The 27,043-nt window shown below is 45.7% G+C and overlaps 1 protein-coding gene across 1 annotated transcript; it reads left to right on the plus strand.

Moving 5' to 3' along the window:
• Positions 1 to 18,549: 18,549 nt before the first annotated feature.
• Positions 18,550 to 19,041, plus strand: LOC123650898 (hormonally up-regulated neu tumor-associated kinase-like). Its single transcript, XM_045570176.1, has one exon. It carries the CDS (start codon positions 18,550 to 18,552, stop codon positions 19,039 to 19,041), a length of 492 nt encoding a protein of 163 aa, XP_045426132.1.
• The last annotated feature ends 8,002 nt before the right edge of the window (positions 19,042 to 27,043 follow it).

The following is a 27,043-nucleotide window of genomic DNA, read 5'->3' on the forward strand; positions in this document are numbered from 1 at the left end:
CCAACAGGAAGCCTCAAAGGGGGATGCAGAGTATGAAGCAATGAAATGGATTCCAGGCTACCATGAGGATTTTCTTGATTGAAACAAGACCAACTTATGGAATCATGCTCTGTGTGAGTCACCTATTACCCTCTTTTCTGCAAAAACATGAAGGAAGCATATAGAATTTTTTCCTTGTAGCTGGATTACATAAAGGAAAGATGCTTCTCTGTGCAAAAAGATACATAAGGGAAAGCTGTAGTTGGACTCTGCAGTGTAAATGTCAAAAAATCAACTAAAACTAACCTTAGCCAAATGGAATAATACTGATTCTCAAAGCTGAAAAGTCCATTAATCTGCACTAGAGACCAAATTGACCTAATAGATATTTACAGAATGTTTCATCCAACAGCTGCAGAATTCATGTTTTTCTCCTCAGTTCATGGATCATTCTCAAGGATAGACCATATGTTAGGCCACAAAACAAATCTCAAGAAATTTAAAAAAATTGAAATCATACCAAGTATTTTCTCTGGCCACAGTGGAATAAAACTATAAATCAATAACATGAGGAACACTGGAAAATATAGAAACACATGGAAATGAAACAAAATGCTCCTGAATGACCAGTGGATCAATAAGAGATTAAGAAGGACATTTTAAAATTTCTTCAAAGAAATAAAAATAAAACCACAACATATCAAAACCTATCGGATATAATAAAAGCAGTACAAGAGGAAAGTTTATAGCAATAAGTGCCTACATCAAAAAAGCAGAAAAGCTTCCAATAAACAACCTAATGATGCAACTCAAAGAAGTAGAAAAACAATAGCAAACCAACCCCAAAATTAGTAGAAGAAAAGAAATAATAAAGATTAGAGCATAAATAAATGAAATTGAAACAGCCAAAAAATGCAAAAGATCAACAAAATGAAAAGTTGGTTTTTTTAAAAGATAAACAAATATATATGCCTTTAGGCAGACTAACTAAAAAAAGGAGAGAAGACCCAAATAAATAAAATCAGAGATGAAAAAGGAGACATTACAACTGGTAATGCAGAAATCTAAAGGATCATTAGAAACTACTATGAGCAACTATATGTCAATAAATTGGAAAACCTAGAAGAATGGATAAATTCCTAGACACATACAACCTACCAAGATTGAACCAGGAAGAAATAAAAAACCTGAATAAACCAATAACAAGTAATGAGATAGAATAATATAAATCTCCCAACAAAGAAAAGCCCAGAACCTGATGGTTTCAGTGCTGAATTCTACCAAACATTCAAAGATAACTAATACCAACCCTACTTAAACTATTCCAAACAAATCAAAGAGGAGGAGATACTCCCAAACTCATTCTATGAGGCCTATATCATCCTATTACCAAAACCAGACAAAGACACAACAACAACCAAAAAAGAAAACTACAGGCCAATATCTCTGATGAACATAGATGCAGAAATCTTCAACTAAATACTAGCAAACTAAATTCAACATCACACTAAAAAGGATTACTCTTCATGGTCAAGTGGGATGCAAAGATGGTTCAAAATATGCAAATTAATCAGTGTGATACATCATATAACAGAACGAAGGACAAAAAGCATAAGACAATTTCAATTGATGCTGAAAAAGCATTCAATAAAATTCAACATCTCTTCATGATTAAAAACTCTCAAAAAACTGGGAATAGAAGAAACTTAGCTCTACGTGATAAAAGCCCACAGCTAGTATCATAATGAATGGGGAAAAACTGAAAGCCTTTTCTCTAAGATTTGGAACAAGACAAGGATGCTCACTTTCACCACTGTTGTTCAACATAGTATTGGATGTTCTAGCTAGAGCAATCAGATAAGATAAAGAAATAAAGGACATGAAGAGCTGAAATAATAAAAAAAAAGAAATAAAGGACATCCAAATTGGAAAGGAACACATCAAATTATCCTTGTTTGCAGATGACAAAATTATATCTAGAGAAACCTAAAGATCCCACCACAAAAATATTAGAACTGATAAACAAATTCAGTAAATTTGCAAGATACAAAGTCAATATACAAAAATCAGTAGCATTTCTATATGCCGACAGTAAACAATCTGAAAAAGAAAACAAGAAAGCAATCCCATTTACAATAGCTACAAATAAAATAAAATACCTAGGAATAAACTTAACTAAAGAAATGAAAGCTCTCTATAATAAAAACTATAAAACATTGATGAAAGAAGTTGAAGAGGACACACACACAAAAATGGAAAGATATTCCTTGCTCATGGATTGGAAGAATCAATATTGTTAAAATGTCCATACTACCCAAAGCAATCTACAGATTCAGTGCAATCCCCATCAAAATACCAATGACATTCTTCACAGAAATAGAAAAAATAATCCTAAGTTTTATATGGAACCAGATCCTTATCTCTCACCACATACAAAAATCAAATCAAAATGAATTAGAGACATAAATCTAGGACCTGAAACTATGAAACTTCTAAAAGAAAACATTGGTGAAATGCTTCAGGACATTGTTCTGGGCAAGAACTTCTTGAATAATACCCCTACAGCACAGGCAACCAAAACAAAATTAGACAAATGGGACCACATCAAGCTAAAAAGCTCCTGCACAGTAAAGGAAAAAATCAACAAAGTGAAGAAACAGCCCACAGAATGAGAGAAAATATTTGCAAACTACCCATCTGACAAGAGAGTAATAACTAGAATATATAAGGAGCTCCAACAACCCAATAGGAAAAAATCAAACAATCTGATTAAAAAATGGGCAAAGAATCTGAACAGACGTTTTTCAAAAGAAGACATACAATAGCCAATAGGTTTATGAAAAAAATGCTCAACATCATTAGTCATCAGAGAAATACAAATTGAAACTACAATGAGATATCATCTCATCCCAGTTAAAATGGCTGTTATCAAAAAGATAAGCAATAACGAGTACTGGCAAGGATGTGGAGAAAGGTGAACCCTCTTAGACTGTTGGTGGGAACATAAATTAGTACAACCACTATGAAGAGCAGTATGGAGGTTCCTCAAAAAACTGAAAATAGAACTACCATATGACCCAGCAATCCCACTGTGGGGTATAAATCCAAAGGAGGGGAATTCAGTATATCAGAAGGGTATCTGCACTCCCATGTTTACTGGAGCACTATTCACAATATCCAAGATACGGAATCAACCTAAGTGTCCATCAACAGATGATTGGATAAAGAAATTGTGGTACATATACACAGTGGAATATTATGTAGCCACAAAAGTAATGAAATCCTGCCATTTGCAACGCTATGGATGAAACTGGAGAACATTATGTTAAGTGAAATAAGCCACACACAAAAAGACAAATCACATGTTCTCACTCATATGTGGGAGCTAAATATTAAGAACAATTGACCTCATGGAGACAGAGAGTAGAATGACAGTTACCGGAGGCTGGGAAGGGTAGCGCGGAGTGGGGGATAAAGTGGAGATGGTTAATGGGTGCAAAAATATAGTTAGGTAGTTAAATAGAATGAAAGATATTTGATAGCACAACAAAGTGACTATAAACAACAAGTTAGGGAATACTTTAAAATAACTAAAACAGTGGCATTGGAATATTCCTAACACAAATGTTAAATGCCTGAGGTGATACATACCCCAATTACCCCGACTGAATTAATTCACACTGTCTGCCTGTATCAAAAGGTCACATGTACCCTATAAATATATATAACTGTTATGTATCCATAGTAATTAAAAATTAAAAAAATATGTATTACCCAAAAGAGCTGAAAAGCCCAGAGGTGGATTTTGGCTTTAGGAATGGCTGGATCGAGGGGCTCAAATAGTACCTGGACTCTCTCTCTTGTTGTTTGTTTCTGTTTGGCTTTATTCCACAGGATGGGTTGCATCCATCCAGGTTTGCCTCATCAGAGCCTTGAACACTGCATAACATACCTGCCTTGGCTGAGCATTCAAATCTCTATGGAACTGCTTGCAACAGAACTATATCTTTAGCCTACTGCTGGCCTGTGTCGGTTCTTCCTTTGAGAGTGATAGGTCTTCTTTGTGGGCTACTGCTCAGGTCTTCTGGATCTTCCTTTGGTCATTTACTGTTGGTTATCAGCCATTGATCTCTCATCATCTTAAAGCAGGGTGGCATCATTACTCCGCTGCTGTCTTTGTAGGCTTTGTTCCCCCAGATTTTTCAAATTCCCACATCATTGCAACCTTCCCTTCCACTGGACATTTTCCCAGGCCACCACTGGTGAAATCTGTAGCAATGAAACCATTACTTGTGTCAGGGGTTACCTCTGCCCCACCTACTAACTCCGACATTATTCTCTTTGCCCCCCAGGTAGTATCTGAGGGAGTCACAAATTCAGTGATTATTTCTGTAAGGACTATTAGCATTATAATATTTTCCACTTAGTGTTATAACTTCCCCATTCCTATATTTTTCCACACCACAATATGGCTGTGTACTTATATGCTTATGGAAGGTATCATATTTTACTCATTTGATCCCCTAGCATAAGACAGTTAGATTTTTTCCAGTATTTTGTAAAATATTCTAAGTAAATACAGTGATGAACATATTTGTGTGCATGTCTTGCAGACTTTTCTAAGGGTTCTTTTAAGGATAAATTCCTAACAGTAAATTCACTGGGTCAAAGTTTATGCACATTTCCAAGATCATTGATAATACATTCATAAAATATGATTTCCTCATTTTGGAGGAACCCAAACTGAACATTCAACAAAATCCTTCTGCATATTTTAAATTAGATTTATTTTCTTTAAAAACAATAAAGCATAAATGTATTCACTTTTATTCTAAGTATTTACTTCTATGGTTTTTGCTTTGTTACACTTGGTATTTCAATCAAATCAGTAGTGCTTCTGAAAAGAATATCAGGAGGCTTTCTAAAAATATCACATCTTTGCCAAAATGTTCAGATTTGAAAATGAAATGTGTCCCCAGTAATTGAATTGCACTGCAATCCAATTCATCTCAGTTCCAAGGAGGAAAGAAAATTGCACTATGAGAGTCGTGACTGTAGCACGTTACCCATGACTTGCAGACTTGCTTGAACAAAAACCTGGAGCCTAGATGTATAGAAAGAGAAAATGCAAGTTTTGGTTTTGAGAAAGTGATATTAGATTATTAAGTATGAAATGTCCTATTTCGTTAGGTACTAAGTTTGACTGTTGATATATCTGACATTTTTACTTTGACACTTTTTTTTATTTTTTGTGAAGGTACATCCTCAGTATTTCAAATGCACATTTTGGCTTGTGATTATCTTTCACATTTTTTGAGGAATTTTTGTGAAACCACGTATAAGTCAAAAATTTGTGTTATTTTCAAATATGAGTTCCATCATGGAACCAATGAAGTGCAGATAGTTTGAAATATCAATGAAGTGTTTGGGAAGGATGTGGCTAATGAATGCATAGTACAATGCTTCATCTCTTAGTACATGATAGTGTTTTCATCTTGTTTGGAACTGTCTTATCTCTTTCATTTTTGCATTTTAGTTATATTGTACTGATATGTAATCTAATTTTTATAGTCTCACTAAAGTTGCAAAGTAAAGAAACATGATATGAAATAATATAATACAGCTGCATTTACAATTTATGATCTTTGTATAATCTAGTACTCCCTAAATTCATATTTTAAGTTCTACATGCTTTACAGCTGCACATTATATGTTTGGTTTTATGGTATCTAATATTTAGTCTGGCCAGTGTGATGTCTAACTCCTTCAATAGTATTAGGAAGATGACCTGTAAAACTACCTATCTATCCATCATCTGTCTTTCTTAGAGCAAATGATCTCAGTGGAGTAAAATACTAAAGACTCCAAGTTTTTAGATTGCAAATAAAATGATTTATAGTAGTTTTCTTCAGCAGTATTTTAGCAGCAAAAATTTACCACCTTGTAGCAGGGTTCTTTTCAGTGACATTGTCACTATTATTGACACCAGCCTCTAAATGAATACTTATGAAACCTTTGTTCAGTAGAAGTTTCCTACTATATCTTCCCCAATTCTTGCCCTTTTAACGTGTCTTCTTTCTGTGTCAGTTAATTGAGCTGCAGTGTCATGAGGAATTCTTTGGAATAGTTTGAATCTTGTTCCAGTCACGGCTTTATCTGCTTGAATATGTGACTGTGGGTTCAAACCTTTCTTCCTTCTCTTCCCCTGTAGTACTTTGGAGATAGTAGCACCTTCTGCTAGGTATTTCTCTGGATTCTGGGAAGAATATGAAAATGTGTGCATGAAGAGGTTGTAAAATGAGTGTTAAAAGAAGAAATAACAATTTAAGATCCTTTTAAAAAATAAAATTTAAGATGTGAAATTATTGATAGTTTATGTAAGTTCATTCAATAGATTCAGGCAACATTTTTTTGTTAGACCAGAAAATTTAGGTTTTACCAAGGTATTTGTACTTTATATCAGCCGGGACTTCAGGGGCTTGAATGATTCAAGGATTATGCACCCGTAACAAGGTATCCTGGCTGTGTGAGTTCAACAGGGTTCCTGAAACCTGAAAGACAGCCGTGGACACTTAGAAGTGTCTGTATTATTTCCTGTCACTTTTATGCAGTTCAGAAGTTGCTTGGGAAAGAAGCTGATCCCTGTCAATGATGGGTTAAAGTCATAACTCACGATGCCATGAGACACTGCATGTCAGTCTGTCTCCTGTCACCTGTGAAGAATTCCAGATATTTCCATAGTCCCCACACAAAGGCCCAGGTCCACATCAGAATTATCTGATCCTACTTAGAGTTCACAGTGATTCTGGGACATCTGAATTCCTAGTTAAAATTCCAGGAAGCGCACAGGCTCAGGGATAGCACACATAAATAGAAATATTCCATTATCTTAATTCACAAATGGTATCTCCTTTCCACATTTCTGTCTTCCTGAGGATTGAATGGCAAAAACAAACAAACAAACAAACAAACAAACAAAGAAAAGAAAAGAAAAGAAGAAGTCCAGCGGTTCCTCTTAGCACACTTCTGTGCAGTTGCTTTTCCCTTGGTATCTGGGCTTTTCCTTCTTGGCAGTCTTTAGCATTCTCTTGGAGGTGCCGGCACACCACTGATTAGTCACCAAAGCCTTATTCTAGCCCTGCTTTCTTTTGTGCTATGTTCTGTATCACCAAAAAGCTATAATTTTGACCTTAATTAAAATCAAAATTATAGCTTTTTGGTGATACAGTACGTACATAGCACAAAAGTTCATTGAAATCTTTTATTAAGTTTTTGGTCCAAGTCTGAACTCTAAATATTCTATTATGCATCTGGATTTCTGTTTGCATAAGCTTAAAAGTGTATACCCTTGTTGAGTCTCTTCTGAGATTGGTTTGTATTTTGAAAATTATGCCTTTGATCTAAACAGAGCATTTGGTTTCCACATTTACTTTTCTTTTCATGTCCACCTTGACCCTGGAGGACTCACTTATCCTCACTGTTGTAGTCTCATCTCCCTGTGAAGGGCGGCCCCTCCCACTCACTTGCAGATGATACAGGGATGCTAGTTGCATGTCTCCTCCTGGCCAAGAGGCCAACAACCAGAGTTAAGGCACAACACGGCACAGCTGGTAAAGTGCTGAACTGGGTAAGGGAGCAATGTGATCACAGGCTGAAGGAGCTGCAGGACTTAGCCAACATGTGCTGGCAGAAGAATGGAAGAGACTGGATTCTCAGCTGCTGGAGCAAAGGAGATGGAAGGTAAAGTTGGATAAGGGATAGCTTATCACTTTGGGAGCACCCTTCTGGGATTTAGGATCTAACATGCTGGCAAGAATCCTGGGAGACAGTGTTAACACAGTTCTGAGATGGCTCTCAGACAGAAGAAGAAGGCCCCAGAGAAGTAGGCATCTAGAGCTCATAGACACGCAAGGCTAGAAATGCCACCAACTGATTTTATTGCACAAGAAGGCCCAGAGAACCTTCTATTTTCCTAAGCAATAAAGAACGTGCTGGTGAGAGGGGCAGCAGCTGCAATGAGAAGCTCAGCGGCTCTCCCAGGGCTGTGGTAGGAGAGGCCATTGTAGCATTGGGCTCATGGATATCAATGACTATGATGGGATCCTGAAATAACAGAGGCCAGGTGGCCAGGCTCAACCACCAGAAGCCAGGCAGGTGCAATTATTGTAATGAGCACCAAAGCTGAGTGGCAGTCAGGGAGGGCTCACCCACAGAGAGCTATGGAGATGGTTAAAGAGTGCAATGTCCCTAGGGCTGAGACAGATGGCAAGCAATTGAGGATATTATTTAATTTATACAACTAGAAGAAAGCTAGGATGGATGAGCAGGAGGCTGAGGGCAGCTGCCCAATAAACAAATCATGATCCTCTGCTCAGTTTCCAGACTTGAGCCAATTTCTAACCTGGAATCCCTTGACTTAAGGAAAGTCTAGGTCTTCAAGAGAAGGAACTTTACTATATGACGGCAATTTTGCACAGTAATGACTCAGCCGATCCTCCCCCAGAGGTGCCTGTGGCCACTAGCTTGGGTAACCATACACAAGGGGAAAGGGTATGGTAGCTGGCCTCCAAGACGGGTCCCAGCGATTCTCACCTCCTAGTCTTCATGCCTCTGCGTGGTCCTCTTGCAGGCTGAGTGGGGCTGACCTATAACCAATAGGCGATTGTGGAAGTGATGGAGTGTAACTTCCAAAGCTAAGCGATAAATACGTTGTGGCTTCTGCCTTGCCATTTCTTAAAGATCACAGCATTTGGAAGAAGCCAGCTGCCATATCACGAGGACACTCAAATCACCTTTTGGAGAGGTCCAAGTGGCCTGGAACTAAGGCGTTCTGGCAACAGCCAGCATGAACTTTCCAGCTGTACATCTTGGAACTGGATCTTCCAGTTCCAACGGAGCCTCTAGTTGACTGTACCCCCAGCCCACGTCTTGCCTGCAACCTCATGAGAGACTGAGCCAGAGCCATACAGACAAGTCATTCCCAAATTCCTGACCCACAAACACTCTGTGAGATAATGAACATTTATTGCTGTTTTAAGCCACTACCTTTTAGGGTAATTTGTTACATAGTAATAAATAATTAATATAGGGAAATACCTGATGCTTCAATGACTGTTTAGGTCTGAATTGATATCCAGAGACCTAAAGCCTCATCGTGGACCCCCTGTTAGAGTGAGGGCAGAGAAGGTTTTGATGATCATGGAGTCTTGGCCCAGGTCAAGCACACTGTGGGTCCACTGCAACCACAGACTCATGTGGTGGTTGTTCCCACAGTTTCCAAATGTACAACTGGAATGGACATAGTTGGTACCTGTCACAACTGCTGCACTGATTATTTGGCCTGTGGGGTGAGAGATGTTGTAGTGGAGAAGGTCAAGTGGAAGGCCCTAAAACTGAAAGACAGTTGTGCATCCCAAGAAGAATGCTGGAGATTAGCATCACCCTTAAGGGCTTATATGGTGCAGTTGTGATTGCCCCCAAACTATCTCCATTTAATTCATCAGCCTGGCCCCTGCAAAAACCACTGGATCCTGGATAATGACAGTCCACTGCTGCAAACTACAACAGAAGTAGCCCAAATGGCAGCTGCTGGGCCCGATATGGCATTTTTACTAAAACAGATGAAATTAGCCTTTAGTACATGGTATGTGGCCATTGATCTGGTGAATGCATTCTTTTCCATCACTGTTGGAAAGAAGAAAAAGAAATGGTTTGCATTCACTTATGTCAGACAATAGTACATATTTAGTCTTCCCTTGGACTATACTAACTCTTCCACCCTCTGTCATACATACTGTGAAGATAACTGGACCAGCTGCACATCCTGCGGAACAGCACCCGGGTCCAATATGTCAATGCTCACGTCAAGCAGATGCATGAGCAAGATGCAGCGAGTGTACTGAAGGCCTTGGTGAGACATATGGGCTCCAGATCACTGGAGATAAACCCCGTGTTTCAGAGTCCTGCCACATCACTTGTAGAAGTGTAGTGGTCTGAGGCACGCTGGGGCATCCCCCCAAAGTAAAGAAGAAAATTACTGCATCTTGCACTTCCCACCATGAAGAAGGAAGCACAGTGCTTGTAGGTCCCATAGTTTCTGGAGATGGCACATTCCATACCTGGGAATCTTCTCTGACTCATAGACTGTGTTACACGGAAGGCTTCTCCCCCTAAGTCAGTCTTGGAGAGGGGCTCTGAAGTAGATCCTGGCTGCAGTGCAAATAGCTCTGCTGCCCAAGCTGAATGACCCAGCAGAGCTTAGGTTACTAGTGATATCAGTGGTGGGAAAAGACGGCCATGTACACTGTATAGTAAGTCCCACTGGGAGAAGCATAAAGCTGACCCTAGGGTTCTGGAACAAGGCCACACCACCTACAGTGGAAAATTTTATGCTCTTCAGAAAACAGCTCCTGGTGTACTGCTGCTGGACCTTGGTAGAGATGGAGCATCTGGACATGGGACATCAAGAGACCATATGTATCTCCAGAACTGCCCAGCACAGGCTCATCAGGCTATAAGGCTGGTGGGCTGAGCAGCATCCATGGCAAGACAGAAGTCTTGCATCCAGGATCAAACATGAGCAGGGCCTGGGGACCCACACCAGCTACACCAGCAGCTAGCCCAGACCTCCATAGTCCCCCTACTGTTGCACCAGGGACTCCCCCTCAACTCACACCCACAGCCACATTTGGAAGGGGGATCCCCGATGACCCACTGATGGAGGAGGAAAAAATGTGAGCATGGATCTTGGATGGTGTGTGTGGATATAAGCCAAAAATAGACAGTGACTTCACTACGGCTGCACCCAGGCTGAGCCTCAAAGACAACGGTGAGGGGAACCCGAATGAGTGGAGCTTCAGTGGTGCACCAGGTCGTCTACCTAGGGTCGACAGAGAATGTCTAGCTTCCCCTTCCTTCCTTGCTTGCTTCCTTCTTATTGTTCATCATCTATTGATCAATCTACCTATTGATCTATTTTCTGTCAATCATCTTTCTAGTTATTTTATCTAGCAATAATTTATCTACTTGTTATCTATTGTTCTATCAGTCATCTATCATCTATTTATCAGTCATCCATTATCTATCTGTTTATCATCTATTATCTATTTATTTTTCAATCATCCATCTATTTTCTTTCTATCTAGGTATCATGCCTGTCTCTATCTTTCTGCACACAGACTCATTGGCAATAACAAATGACTTGGCCAGTTGATCAGGGACCTGGGAGGAAGAAAACTGGGAGATGAGGGTGAAGGAGGTCTGGGGTAGAGGCATATAGGTGGATGACATGGGACCCAAAGCATTTATATCCCACGCTAATGCTCACCAGAGAGTCTCCGCCATGGAACGAAGAGGCCCTGAACAAACATGTCTTTTCAACCATTCACTCTTTGTTTTATTTTAAATTTATTGTTTTCTGATTTATGTCCTAGACACTTTCCACTTTGATTTAAGACTGCTGTGCTAAGAACAATAACCAAAATAGCTTCAATTTTTGTAACATCTTCTCATAATTTGCCTCATTTTATCCTGGCAAAAGTCCTGGGATTTACGAATAACAGGGAGAAGATTTCTTCCAGATGAAGAAAACTGTGCTCAGAGATGTTCAGCACCCTGCCCAGGGCCACTGAGCCGGCTGGTGAGGAAGGTACTAACAGGTCTCCAGCTTCCCCCGGGGGGTTCCTTGGGCCTCTTTGGGCCGGGGAGGGAACACGGAGCTGAGTCAGCCAGCAGGGGGCGCCTGTCTCTCCTTGTCTGCACCTCCCACCTGACTGTGCCAGGCAGGCTTCTGCAGCCAGCCCCAGAGCCTTGTCCTGTGGGCTAAGTCAGGGTGCACTTCCCCTCACTGCTTCTCCACTTGCTGCCACTCCGCTGCCCGGGGCACTGCTGTGTGTGCCCATCCTCTGTTTCCCTGTAGACCGCTCGCTGCTGCAGGCTCTGCCCAGTCCCTAGCAAGAAATGGACAGGAGTTAGCACCCAGCCCGAGGCTGTAAATCAGCCTTAGTGCTAACAATAACCTTTCCCTTCCTGCTATAATACAAATGTGGAGCCTGTCATGAAGGTTTATCTTTGTGGCACCAATATTGATCTTTTCCCACATGCCCTTACCATGCTTTCTCCAGCAGGACCCAGCTTTGTTGTGTTTCTCCTTCCTGCTTTCTCATTTATTATGGTCCCCTTTCTGCAATGAGAGACCCTATGAGTGACTAATTCATTCAATCATCAGAAATTTGTGTTGAGTCCTCCCCAGGGGTCAGGCACCATGCATGACACACTGAACCCGAATCCCAGCCCTCACGGAGGGGCATTCTAATGAGGGAGACACATGATAAACAAAACAAATATGGAACCAATAAGATGGCAGTAAGTGCCAGGAAGAAAGATAAAACAGGGAAAGGAATGAGGAGAGGGGGTGCAGGGAGATGGGGCATAGCCTGGGGGAAGTTTGTAGTCTGTAGAGAAAAGGTGACAAAAAACAGAAGGTGACATTTGAACAAAGACCAGAAGGTGGTGAGGGAGCCAGCCCTGTAGATATCTGGGAGAAAGTTATTCCAAAGAACAGAAAATGTAACAGACCCGCTGAGGGACAAACCCACACACACAGACCGGTGTGGCTGGGCTGGAGTGAGGAGGGGAGGGGAGGGCAGAGACGGGGAGGGCTGAGGAAAGGGATGTGGTCCCAGAGGGTGGGATGCAGACCGTGTAGGGCCCCGCAGGGCCACAGGGATGTTGTTGGTGTTAACACAAGATGAGAAGCCACTTCCAAATGAGAAACACATGCAAGGGGAACTGGTCCAGACGAGTATGTATGATGGCCCCCTCCTGCAGAACATTTTAAATATCATTCCTTCTCAAAAGCCTCTATCTGGGATTTGGAGGAAGGGGCCAAACATCAAGATGTGGAGTCCTACAGCCCTGGGCTCATCTGTAGCTGGGAGGGGGCGGACACATTTTTCTTACCGAAATAGCCATTACATTCAGCTCCTGGGGACTGATGGAGGGACAACTGTGATAAGAGTCCAGCTCTCCAGGAGGCGGCTATCAGCAGCTGGTTTAAAGAATGCACCTTTTTTTTTTTTTCTTGAATGTCAGGTCAGCGGCTGCTGAGAAGCAGACACAGGGGGTTGGCCTGGTGTCACCATCCACATTCCATCATGGGGCAGGTGCCACAACCACACAAAGCCCAGAAACCCCCTCCTCTCCCACGTGGACAGATCAGGAGTTGAGATGAACCTCCGTATTGCTGTTACTGAACATCTACAGTGTGTCAGGCACACACGGATGTTGGGATACAGACAGTCTCTGGCTTCATAGACCTTAAATGAGAGTGAAATCGAGCAAGAGAGAGAGAGAGATAAAGAGAGAGAAAGAGGCAGTAAATACTTAATGTGCATTCATTCTCCTGATAGCTAATGGTGAGTGACGTGAAGAAAAGCTGAGCATCCTGAACTAAGTACACAGAGGGAGATGGGGTGGTGATTAGGGAACCTGGGCAGTCCCCTTGACTTCTGATTAAGAGAGCAGAGCCCTGAATGAAGTGAGGAACTTCAGAAGATACAGAAGTGCATTGGTGGCACAGCGTTATGGACTAAATGTTTGTGTCTCCCCGGCAAATTCATATGTTGAAGCCCTAACCCCCAGTGGGATGCTATTTGGAGGTGAGACCTTTGGGAGGTGATTAGGTTTGGTGGAGGTCATTAGGGTGGGGCCCTCATGGTGGAGTTGTTGTCCTTATAAGGACATGTGAGCACGTGGCGGGAAGGCAGCCACTTGTAAGCCACGAAGAGAGCCCTCATCAGGAACTGAACCTACTGGCACCTTGATCTTGATCTTGGACTCATCAGCCTCCATAATCATGTGAGTCAATTCATTATAGTAAATTTCCATGTATATCTGCGGGAACCTAAATCCTGGATTCCCCAGCCTCTAGGACTGTGAGAAATAAATGTCTGTTGTTTAAGCCACCCAGTCCAGGTGTTTGTTACGGCAGCCCGAGCTAAGACACAGAGTGAACAGCAAGAACAAAGGCTGTGAAGTAGGGGAGAGCTTGGTGGCTTGCAGGGAGAGCAGGGGGTGGTATGCCTGGCTCTCAGGTGGGGAGACACAGGGGCCACATCAGGTAAGGCACTTGGGGTACCTTTTCTGTTGGGTCTGCTGAACAGTTTGGGGGGCAGGGAAGTGATGTGATCTGATTCTCATTTCAAAGAGATGGTTTTGCCTTTGGCATGGAAGCAAGGGATACCAGTTAGGAGGTGAGAGAGGATGGTGGCTTGAATAGGGTGACAGAGGTGAGCATCATGGGAAATGGCCACAGGCGGGTGTTGTTTGAAGGCAGAGCCCATAGGATTTGCTGATGGGTTGGATATGAGGTCAGGAGGCAGAGGATGCAAGGATGCCTGCTAGATTTTGGGGTGAACTTGGGTGAAGTCCTAGGAAAGGAATAGGAAGGGGTATGTGTGTGTCTGTGTGTGTGGGTGATCCCAGGTTAAATCTGAGAGCTCCTATCAGCCTGGTGGAGTTGACGAGGGTTGGCCACAGGACCTTGGATTCAGGGAAGAGATCCAACCTACAGATCATGCCTTGGGATTCATCAGTAACAGGGGCCCTGTGTTTGTGGACTTCTGGGGCACTCTCGAGTGACTTCTCTCAGAGTCGTGATGATGACGGTAGTAAAGCTGGAAAGAGTGAGAGTTAAAATTCACCATGTGCTTACAATGTGCCAGGTGCTGAGCTGAGTGCTTTGTATGGATAATCTCATTTAATCCTCACAATTCCCTAATACCTCATTTTTACAGCTTTAGAAAACTGAGGCACTGAGAGGTGTGTCATCACGACTCATTTTTTAGAGAAGCACTTCATTGTGGGCTGCTGGCGACAGCACCATGCTAGGCTGCCTCTGCACGCGAGCCTTGGTGCCGGAGGAATCCTTTCTTCCACAGCCTTTGCATTGTCCACACTCAACAGCTGGGTGTTGTGAAAAGAGTAATGGTGGACGTGAACTCTGGGGACATAGGTTCAAGTCCAGCCTCTGTTATTACGGGATGCTTTGTTTAAGGAGAATTAACATGTAGCGTTCACAGGATGTCTTCAGGCAAAGTTCATCCTTGTCTGCGTCTTTGCTTTGCCATCCGTCCCTTCTCCAGTTTCCAGCCAGCTCCTGACAGCCTCGTCCCTTTTAGCCAACTCTCATTTCCTGGCTGTGCCAGCCTGATTACTTCTAATTGTCTTTGACTGCTTCCAGCTGGGTCTTCTAGCTGGCGTCTGTGGGAGCACAGAGACGGTCTCCCAGCCATATGGAGTGAGGAGATGGTGAGGAAGAAGGAAGCAGCTGGCACGAGTCAACTGAGAAAGCTGTTCGAGGCTTTCCAGCCCACTGTGATGGGTAATGTTCTTTAAAGGGTTAACTCATCCAAATTAGAGAATGACCCCTCTTTGACAAGACAAACGATTATATTTGCTGATGCCCGAAGGCAACCAACAATGTAGCTAGAAACACTTTTAGAAAGTCATTAGTCTTTCTAAGGATTGCCTGCCTCCCCCAGGACAGATGGGGTCTTGCTTGTCAGGAGCAATAAACTCCACTTGAGAATCATTCAATGATTACTTTCATTCATTCATTCAACAAACACTTACTGAACAATGACCACGTCTCAGGAACTGTGCTAGGTAAGGTAGGGCGACTAAAAAAATAAGACACAGCCCCTGTCCTCCGTGGGTCTAGAAGAGAAGAAAGACATTCATACAGGAGATAAGGGGAGTGTGAAATGAGTGCTAGGTAGTAAGATAGAACACAGGGGTGATCGGCATCTTGTAGCTCATTGGTTGGGGAGGGCTTTATGTGAAGGGGAACATCTGAGCTAGGTAGAAATGGGTCTGAGACAGCAGCCTGGGCATGGGGATGGCATAGGCAAAGGTGCGGAGGTAGGAAGCCCATCCTGGATGAAAACAGCCAAAAGGTAGTACCCAAGAAAACTCCATAGGAGAATAAGGCCAGAAATTTAGTTGGACTAATTAGCAGAGAATCGTCAATGCTGCACTATTGCTATTCCATCAGATGTTTTCTGCATACCTAATATGAGGGCAAGACATTGTTTTGTGTACTAATTTATCTCACATAATATAAGGCCATTTCAGAGAACAGGACTTGCGGTTCCAAAATGAATTACTAAGCTGAGGCAGGGGTAGGATTTGAACTTCTCTTTGGCATCTATCCCAGCTTATGGAATTAGCAGTGAATATGAATCAAACCCAGGCAGCAGGTTTCAAAAAGATTTAACGGGCCTAGATTTACTCTCTTCTTCACCTCTTTCCTGACCTCTACCCTGAGAGGATAATTAAAAGGAAAGAAAATCTCTATTTCATTGTAAATGTCTCCCACCATTTTTGTGAAACTTTTTTTAGGCCATAAAGATACTTTGATTAACAGTCTCTGAAATTTGCCTTAAACCATACTAAATAAATCTCCAAATTTTCATAAAGAGGTAATGTCCTAAAATTAAAAAAAAATCATACTCCCTTAATACAACATTGGGGAAACTCCCAAACCTTTTTTGATAGAAGATTCAGAATGGTTTTGACCCCAGAGTGAGCTCCATGTTCCGTACTCATTAGACATTTGTTGAACATCTACCCTGCTGGCACCATCCCCCTCCCATGTAACTGTCCTCTTAAAATTTGTTTACTGAATTAGAGACATTAAAGCAATTGGACAGACCTTGCAGAAATTGTCTGGGTGGCGTCGGGGCAAAGACGTTCCTTAAGCACAGCAAGAAAAGCATTTTAAAATGTATCTTTAATATTGGAAAACGGGAACAATGAGACGACAAACAAAAAACCCCAATATGCTCAGTCATAACTGAGGCTGGTGACTTGTAACATGTAAGTAAATGCATATAGTAGCATATTTAAAATTAGACCTATTTAGAACAGGCGTTTCTCTGGGTCACTTCTCAGATGGGTCAGCCAGCCCCCAAGACACTGGATTAATGACGGCTGTCTCACCATGCCCCCACACCACCCCCATCTCAAAGCATTGATGCGGGTCGATGCTATACTTGTTTACTGAGAAGTAAACAATGCAAGGAACTTTGTTAGGGCCAAATCCTCCCTTTCAGCTCTGATGTTGCACGATCAGGGGTGAAGTTTGCATTAATTGCAGGCACCTCAACAGGTAGCGTTTTGTAAATGCCTCCCCCCGACCTACCCTCCAGCTTCTCCCTCACAAGAGTCTTCATTTTCGTTAGAGAAGACGTTTGGGATCCTGGAGTCGGTCCAGAGCCGTCAGGGCAGCTGCAATTGTTTGCGAGATGAGCACAGTCACAGCGCTCACAGAACAAAGCATCGGGGAACAGCGAGCGCTGGTCCACCTCCCGCAATCACCGGCATCATTTCAATGGAAGGCAAAGGTGTAAGCTACAGACAGGCAGCAAACGCCCTGTTTCCTACGTTGCGGCTGCTCCTCCTCCAACACAGCAATCGGTCTGCGCGCGAGCCCGGGCAGTCGCCCTGCCACCTCCCCATCTTTTCTGCCACTCATCCATCTATGCATCCATCCATCCCAGGTCCAGGGGGCCCTACTGTGTGCCAGACTCTGGGCTGGGGCACCCAACCCGACCTACAGTCAACGGGGTTCGAGAGAGCCTCGCTCCCTTCCCCTGCCCCCAGCAGATGTGTCTAGTGGGGAATTTCACCGCCGAAAGGTCCAGAAAACCCAAGCCCAGAATCCGGGCGAGAGCGCAGCCGGAGGTGGCCCGACTCCGGCGGCCCGGGAGCGCGCGTCTCCGAGGCCGCGCAGGGTCCCCCAGTCTGGCGCTCAGGTGGCTCCGCCGCCCACTCCGCTGCTCCCCTCCCCGAGCCCTCCCCTCTCCAGCGAGGGTCGAGTTTGGCTGTTGCGCGCGGGGAAGGAGGGGCTACGAGGGATTTGAAAGTGCACGGGCAGCGGAGTGGAGCTCGCATCTGTTCCCGCCGCCCGCGACCGGATTAAATTTCTGCAAATTCAAACTGAATGGGGCTTTCTTCTGCTGCCTTCCAGAGGGCGCCTGCAGCCCGCCGCGCGCTTCTCTCCGGCGGGAGCGGCCGCCCGGCGCACGGCTAGGAGCGAGCGAGCCGGACCCGAGCCCGTGCGGGCCAGACGGCGGCGGCGGCGAGGCGGAGGCTGCGGAGGCGCCCGGCTCCGGGACCAGGCACCGGGGCTCCGGGGCTCCGGGATTCAGGCGCCGGACCGCGCCCCTCCCCGCGCGCCCGAGCAGGGCGACTGTCATCAGCCTCCTGGACGGGACCCGGAGAGGGGTCCCCGTGTCTTGAAAGGGGCCCGGGCGACCCTCCAAGAAAGAACTTCTTGGGGGCGGGGTCCCCGGTCCCCAGTCGCCCAGGCGGCCGCTATTGTCTGCGCGCCGTGCTCGGCGGCGCAGGGGGCGTGAGCGCGGGGCGCAGGGCGCGGAGACCTGGGCCGGGCGGGGCCCGGCTCCAGGCGGCGGCGGGAGGAGCCGGGGAGCCAGAGGAGGAGGAGGAGGAGGAAGAGCTTCGAGCGCGGGAGCCGAGCCGGAGCCGCGCGGGCCGCGGGCGAGCGCGATGCCGGCGGCGGCGGGGGACGGGCTCCTGGGGGAGCCGGCGGCGCCCGGGGGCGGCGGCGGCGCGGAGGACGCGGCCAGGCCGGCGGCGGCCTGCGAGGGAAGTTTCCTGCCGGCCTGGGTGAGCGGCGTGCCCCGCGAGCGGCTCCGCGACTTCCAGCACCACAAGCGCGTGGGCAACTACCTCATCGGCAGCAGGAAGCTGGGCGAGGGCTCCTTCGCCAAGGTGCGCGAGGGGCTGCACGTGCTGACCGGGGAGAAGGTGAGCCCCGCGCGCTCGGGCTGCGGGACCGCGGCGGGAGGGGCGGCCGGGGCCCCGCCGAGAGCACTGCACTGGGAGTCCGGCTGCGTATTCCCGGGCCCGGCGCCTCCGCCTGACTTTCCTCTCGGGCTGAAAGAGTCGAGCCAAACGCGGGCTCAGGTTCCCGCGGCCGGGTCACCCGGCCTTTCCGATGGGCGATCTGGGGTCTCCGTTTCCCCGCGGGGCGGCTGATTTACCCGCGAAGCCGTCCCGCGTAGCCTTGCTGCTCCTGCGAGGGCGCCGCCTGGCGGACGGCAGCGCGGGGCGGGGGGGACTCTGCTCTCCTGGCCGGTAGGGGCGGCAGATCAGTGGCGAGGCAGGAACCAGGGGGAGAGGACGTGGACCCTTTATATTGGGGGTGGAGTGTCAGGAAAGCTGATGAGGCAGCCTTTGGGGGAGCTCAGCGTCGGATCTCCGTCCTTAGGGACATTCCTCTCCAGCTGTGGGCTGGGGCAGCTAGGGAATTTTTCGTGCTCAGAGGAGGGTTTCAACACATTACCCTCCACCCCCACCCACATGTGTCTATCCGCCCACCTCTCCATCCCATGTCACCCCTATCCTCACCCCACCATTCTCGTCCTCTTCCCTCCATCCCCCACTGCCCTTTGTCCATCCCCCGAGCCCCAGAGTGGGAGCTTCTGGCAGGTACAGAGCTACACAGACACCCCCGGAGTTTGGGAGATGCCTTCTATGCTTCTAGAAGAAGGGAAAGGAGAGGAGGCCTCCCGAAGACCTGGAGGGGCCCCGCTCCAGCCTTGTTAGAAGTTAGACAGCTGTGAAGCCCTGCCAGGTGAGGGGCAGGTAGATCTACGGTGTAACTTAGATCTGTAAGAAGAAACCGAAGAGATGGTGACTTTTGAGGCTGGGTCGCCCCAGGCTGGGAGCTGCCCGGTGCTTAGAGCCACTCCAAGCTGGGACTGTCCCAAGCTGCTGTCCTCCCATGCTCAAGGCTCCCCCCAGGCTGGGGGTTGCTGAGTGCTGGAGGGGAAGTACCCTCCCTGGCCCATGGGTCAGGGAGGTGTCAGCAGCACGGAGGGACAAGGGGAGCTTGGCTTCCTAACCGAGCAAGTAGCCAGGGATCCACACCTCCTGCCCTCTGACCTAGGACCCTCTGCCCAGCCTGGGGCTGTGCGTGAAACCTGGTCACAGGGACAAGCTGCCCTGCCTGGCAGGCCCCAGCCTCACCCAACCTTCAGCTTCCCTCCTGTGTCCCCACTTTGTCCTGGAGCCGTTGCATTTGAGTGCTGGTCTCCATCACCCTTGTACACAGCATTGCAAGCGAGGTACCCTTTATTTTGGGTAAGTAGTGTTAGAGTGAGTAGTTTCAAAAAAGTACCTCCTGCCTGGATTTCCATGCAAACAGGGAGTGTTCTGTATGAACTTACTGAATTGAGTAACTCTTCAAAGAAGAAGAAAAAAACTCCAAATCTCATTCTAGTCCAAAGGGAGCGGGGCAGCTTTGCTCCTGGCGCGTGGTGAGCTGTCTGACTTACACAAGGCCGGTCGGTTCAGGGCGAGAGGATGCTGTGAGGCTGCAGTTGGCTAATTAGAGTGAGCTCACTTTGTCTTGTCCCTGTGTAAATTCCTTTTGGCCCTGGTGGTAGAAGTTTATTTTCATTTGCAACGTATAGGACTCAGTCTGGTCATGCATATTTTCTCTCTAAACGTAGCAGAAAGAGGCGAGTCCTGATGCTGACAGCGTAATTGCAAACATTACATTCTTCTCCCTCGTCCTGCCGCACAGCTTCCCTGGCTTCTCTCCACTATCCGGTGCTGTGCTGTGCCTCTGGCTCCTCTGCCGTGCATTTTTGCTCCATAACATAAAGCTCTTGGCCTTGGCTGAACTGCCTGGGGATGTATTTGGAGCTCCGTGCTGGGCCCACTGAGCACCCTGGAATTCAGGCAGTTCCTCCCCAAATGGGACTCAAATGAGGAGCCCCTTTGCACCTCAGGTGCCTACGCCCCTTCCCCTCCCATCTGATCTTTCTTACTTTTTTTTTGAGACAAATTCTCGCTTTGTTGCCCAGGCTAGAGTGAGTGCCATGGCATGGTGTCAGCCTAGCTCACAGCAACCTCAAACTCCTGGGCTCAAGCGATCCTTCTCCCTCAGCCTCCCGGGTAGCTGGGACTACAGGCATGTGCCACGATGCCCGGCTAATTTTTTTCTATGTATATTTTAGTTGGCCAGATAATTTCTTTCTATTTTTAGTGGAGACGGGGTCTCGCTCTTGCTCAGGCTGGTCTTGAACCCCTGACCTCAAGCGATCCACCCGCCTCAGCCTCCCAGAGTGCTAGGATTACAGGCATGAGCCACCGCACCCGGCTTGATCTTTCTTAAATGATGAATCTCACTTCCTCTTTTGCAATGAGGTGAGGCATTAATTGGATGTAAAATTACTTCCCTGCCTGGACCAATTGACTTGATCTAGTTAAGGTTGGTGGTTCTTAGGATAGAGGAGGGGGTGCCACAGGGGAGGGCGGTTTATGTTGAAAAACTTAGTTTACCTGCTGTTTTCTTCTCTAGCTGTGAGAATCGGTGCCCAGGGACCAAGGCATCAGGAGAAATCTGGATTTTAGTTCACACAGTTGCCAGCTTTAAAGAAACAATGGTGTCATTCAAAGCGTTGATCTCTCAAATCCAACACCTTTAATGCTTAACTAATAGATTTGGGTTTTAGCAGATTGTAGAGATTAAAATGTGTTTTTTGTGCTTGACTCTGCTTGGGAAGGATTGCTGAGTTAATGACTCCCCATCCCGGCTCCTGTTTTGGGTGTTGCCTAACTAAGGCCAGAGCAAAGGTGAAGGCCAACCTCAGGCTGTTTGCAACCTTAAGTTCTTTTGAAAAGGTGAGCTACTAAGTGGGTTTCAGCCTGGGGAAAGGGTTACTTGAGTGACTAGCGCAGGGGAGACCACCAAAGGAAGGGGGTCATCAAACCTGCAGTGTCCCCCACAGTGGGTGATGTAAATGACCCAGACCTCATTACTTCCTTCTTTCTTGGGGTGCATACTGTTTGGATTAAGCACTTCACTTTTCTCTCTTCCTTTCTGTTTTAAAGGACATGGACCACATCGGGAGAGGTATGAAGTCATGAACACTGTAGTGAGAAATAGGTGTATTCTCCCCAGCCCACCCCAAGTGGGAGGATCCAGGGTAGCTTGTCTTGGGGAATCAGTTCACGGAAAAGCTGAAAGAGGGGATGGAGAAAGGGAAGGTGAGGGGGCACCCCAAGTATGGCCAGCTTAATAGCTGCATTCTCAAACTGTGCACCTTGTTTTAGGGGATTTGCGCCAAAATCTAGAGTATTGCTAGTTGAAGATATTTGATACGGGGGCTGTGTCTGTGTGTGTTGTGTTTCAACTCAGTACACATCTCCAAAAACCTTTGGGTGAAATCCTCCACAGTTTCCTGGGAATCACTGTCTCAGTCCAGATGTCAAAAGCAGCCACTTCTTTCTGACTTCCATTTCAGGCTTCAACCCTGTCTTATCAAGAGGCTCCTTTTGCCACCACTGCCTGAAGGACAGTATTTTGCCTCCTTTTCCCCTGAAGTAGTTTGTCTGGAAGTCATTTGGATCTAGATGGCCCTTTTACTCCTTGAAAATAAAGGATGGCTTTGGGCTGAGACCTAATTTTGTTCTCCTTTAGCGATGAGTGAATGCAGTCTCTTAATCTGGCTTTAAAAATAACTAGTTCACTTGATCACGTGAAACTTCTAACTGGCACATTCTCCGTCAGGGCCAAGTGTCTTTGACTAAAGGTAAGTTGATGATCTGACCAGGAAAAATGATCCCAAAGTCAGATTCTGAAAAGAATCATTTTCTGTGGCTTTGAGACAAAGAGCAATGTTGCTGAGTAAGAGTGTCGAATAATGACTTTGAAAGACCCAGAGAAGTTGTGCTTTCTGCTCTTGATGTTGGTTTGTGGTATCTATGAAATCACAGTCTCTGGTACATCAAAGGTTACTATTACATGTTTTGAAAAACTGATAAAATGTGGTTGGCAAAGCTTGATGGAGAAAGCATGGGTGTAGAGCTGGCTTGGTGGCAGGCAAGCGCAGAGCACGGGCACACAGTCGCTGACACCTTTACCTCTTTTGTGATTAAGTTTCTCAAAGAGACCAAGTGGGGTGCACAAAATTGGTTGGTTAAGCTGTTTAAATATCTTGTTCTAACCTTTGGTTAAAAAAACATGAGCCTATTTATCACTTTCATTGGAGCTATTTTTGGGCTAAATATAAGGGTTGCCTGCTTAGTAAGTTGCCAATAATCATGCTTAGAGCACGACCATGCCAGATACCTGAAGTGAAGGAGTTACTAAAAATATGATTTACTATGTTGTGCAGAGCAGGAAATATGACTAATTTTAGAGGTGGCCTTTTGGCAGATCTGTTTTTAGCAAGTATTATTGAAAACAAGCAGGTGCGAAATCCTGTATTTTTAAAGTGCTAGAAATTTAGGAAATCTGAGGAAAAGAAATGCTTAGAGACCTGGAAATTCCCATTAATCCTCAGCAGGGACTTCTTGGCAAGGAGGCATTTGCAAAGCACCTGCTCTGTGTGCCCTGTGCGACAAGGCAGTGCCTGTTAATTTCGTAGATTGCATGCTGCAGTTGTGGGCACATTCTTTTGAACTTCCTGCCCTGCGTCTTTTTGAAATAGTTGTGCATGATGGAAATTGGCATGTAGGGCTTGGTTCCTGGTGTTCATTGATAACAGGTCCCATGGACTTCAAAGGGTGCTTTGAGTCAGCATAACAGTGCAGAGCGGTGCCCATGAAGAGAAGTGCACCCCTATATTTTCTCTGCAGGCGTTGAATCACAGCTATAGCTTCCCGGGCATACCTGTCCAACTCAGGTCTGCAAGATTACAGCCTTCTGCACGCTGCTGGCTGTTCCAGGGCGTCTTGCCAATCATTCATCCCTGGGGTCATCCTCCCAGAAGGCATGGGGAGTGGCAGCCATGTCCCCCCGAAGGGATGGGCAGGCTGGGTGTTCTCCGTGGGAAGTTGGGGTAGGCACACAGTATCATTTGTCTTGGGACATATACCACCCTCTCGATTATTCATGGTAACTGAGAGACCTGCTCTCTTGGCTAATTGAAACCCATAGATAATCCCTGAGCCTTATTGTGGCTGACTGGTGAAACCTCTGCCTCCACTCAGCCCAGGTCCAAGCGCTGATCTGAATTGAATTTCACGCTTTCTGATAGGGGGTGCTGGTGGTGGTAAGATGACCAGCAGGCAAGAGCTAGAAACACATAGCCTGAATTATACCTGAGCAGGCTGATACCTCTACACGCTCGAGTGCGCTATCCCCACCCCTTTATCATAAATACCAGTTCGGTGGTACAGTGTTTTATGGTTTTTTCAGGGTCTTCCCATGCATTTTCTCATTAGATGCTTGTAGCACCCTGGGCAGGTAAGAACCAACTTGCTGGCATTCTTCCTGCATTGATTAAGTAGAGGGATACCCTGCGTAGATTCTGTCTCTGACTCTCTTTGTTAGTTTGCTAGGATGGCTGTAACAGATGGCCACAAAGTGGGTGGCTTAAACAATAGAAATTTATTCTCTCAAGTTCTAGAGGCTGGAAATCCAAAATCAAGGTGTTGGCAGGGCCACGGTCCCTCTGAAAGCTCTACGGGAGAATCCTTCCTTGCTTCTTCCAGCTTCTGGTGGTGGCCAGCACTCCTGGGCGCTCTCTTGCTTGTAGCTGCTGCACTTCCAACTCTGCCTCCATCTTCACCTGGTCTTCCTTCCTCTGGGTGTCTCTTCTGTTTCCTGATCTCCTCATTTGTCTGTTTATAAGGACACCAGTCTCTGGATGCAGGGCCCACCCTACTCCAGCATTGCCTCAGTCAACTTGATCGTATCTACAAAGACGCAGTTTCCATATAAGAGCACATGCACAGGTACTAGAGGTTAGGACTTGAAGATATCTTTTGGGAGGACACAGTTCAACCCCCAACACCTTCTTAGACGGTTAGTGTTGTGTTGCAGGTGACTCCCTGGGAAGCTGACCTTGAGAAGGAAATGAATGTGCTCTCAGGGAGTGTGCTCAGGACTGACTCCTGCAGGGGAAGGGGAAAAGCAGCTTTGGGCAGAGGGAGAAGCTGGGCTCCAGTGCAGCTCCCAGCCAAAGCCTCTGCCCATGGCCTGGTGAGCTCTGGAGCTGAGCTGGCCCTGGTCCAGGTTGGGGTGAGAGGACTGGACCTTTATACCTCTGAATGGACCAGTCCTTGAATGGGGGCCACCCTGGCAACAGGTGCATGGCCTTGGACAGTATGGTTGCTGAAGGCAGTTCCCAGGGAGGGCTCATAGCTGAGAGCCCACAGCCGGGGGAGTGAGCTCTTCAGCATCGAAGGGAATTGGGGGTGCTGTCCAGCACCCACTGCTTACTGAGAGTCAGGACTGGAGCCCTGGGATTTTCATCTGAATCCAGGCTGGTTCCATAAATAGTGGACAGCTTCCCTGCCCTACCTTGCTACCCAGTTGTGGTCCCTCACCCTGAAATGAGGGAGCAGATTCTATATGCTACACACTTCTAGCATTTGGGAAAGTACTCTGGCCTCCCATTTGTCTTCAGTTAGAATTCTCAGGGCTCTGTTGTGTTTCTTGGTCCTTGCAGGGCTGAAGGCTCACTTATGTACTCTGTGTGTTTTTTCTTGAGAACTTTGTGGCAACAGAGTTTGGCTAACTTGCCACTGGCGTGCCTAGTTCAGAGACAGAGGTGCTTTCCTGGGAAATGCCCCTCCCTCCCCCATCACTCATGAGTGGTGGGAAAAGTTGATGAAGGAATTGTGGGAAATGGGATTTTTGACAGCTAGAGTAACAGTTGGGGACATTCCCATCGATGACAGGACTACTCAGGGCAGAGCCATCTCTTAGCACCTGTATTGTGCTAACTTTCTCCTAGCTATGCAGTTTCTAATTACTGGGTTCTTTTTGGTTTTTAATCATTTTTGTATTTTTAAGATGTATTTGGCTGAGTTTTGGGTTAGGTAATACAGACACATGGTCTGAAATTGAAAGGTTTCTAGGGGGTTTGCAGATAAGCTGCCTCTTATCTGTACTCTTCAGCTCCCTGGTCCTCTCCCCAGAGGCCACTCTGCTTCCACTTTCCAGAGTTACCCTGTATGCATATGAGCCCACACGCATATTTGTAAATGTGTAGGTATGGGCAGAGATATTTTTACACCTACGTGCTGGTCAGTATCTTGCTTTTTCCACTTTAGCAATGTGTCTTGAACTGCCTTCTCCATAGATGGCACAAAATTGCCTCGTTCTTTATAATTACCACATAGTATTCATTGTATGGGTCTGCCTTGTTGACCTCACCAATCCTTGTTGATGGACAGTTAGGTTGTGTACAATTTTTTTATTATTCTCAAATCATGATGCAGTAAATACTCATGCCCATCTGTCATTTTGTAAATGTTTCCAGTGTATCTGAGGGGTAAATTCCCAGTCTTTGGCCAAAAGGTATGTCTGTTTTAACTGTTGATAATTATTGCCAAATTGCCTTCTTTAGAGCCTGTCCCAATTTAGAATCACACCTGCCTGGTATAGAAGTGTCTGTTTTTCCACATCTTTGGCAATACAAGGTACTCTTTTTGATTTTTGCCAGTCTAGTATATTAAACATGTCATCTTGCTTTATTATAGTTTCTTCTATTTACAAGGGAGTTGAGTATATTTTGATACCTCCTCAACAATTTGCATTTCATTTCTGTTCATTGTTCACGTCCATTCCTCATTTTTTCATTGGGTTTTGGGTTTTTTTCTTATTGATTTATAGATGCTTTTTATATTAAGTAAATTAATCATCTTCGAGTGCTATATTTTTATAGTGTCCTCCATTTTCCCTCACTCCCCGTTGTTCTTTGTTCTTGTTTCTTGGTGATTCTTGCCATTTGCAGAGGTTATTTCCTTGGATTCCATGAACGAGAGAAGGATCATAGATGAGCTTTGGGGGTTTATGAACCCTTATGAATTGTATGTGTGTAATCATATTTATGAAGAGAGACCCCTGGGTTTCATCAAATTCTAAAAGAGATTATTTACCTCCCAAATATTTTTTTAAATTTTATTTCAGAATATTACAGGAGTACAAACGTTTTGGTTACATGTATGGCTCTGTACAGTTTGAGTTACCTCCCGAATGTTAAGGGCCACCGCTTTGTTGCCTGTCCTTGTCAGT

The sequence above is a fragment of the Lemur catta genome, chromosome 1, assembly GCF_020740605.2.
Source record: "Lemur catta isolate mLemCat1 chromosome 1, mLemCat1.pri, whole genome shotgun sequence".
In the NCBI taxonomy this organism is placed as follows: Eukaryota; Metazoa; Chordata; class Mammalia; order Primates; family Lemuridae; genus Lemur; species Lemur catta.

Coding starts and splice junctions, on each gene's coding strand:
- LOC123650898 (XM_045570176.1), top strand. CDS start 18,550: ATGCCGGCGGCGGCGGGGGACGGGCTCCTGGGGGAGCCGGCGGCGCCC.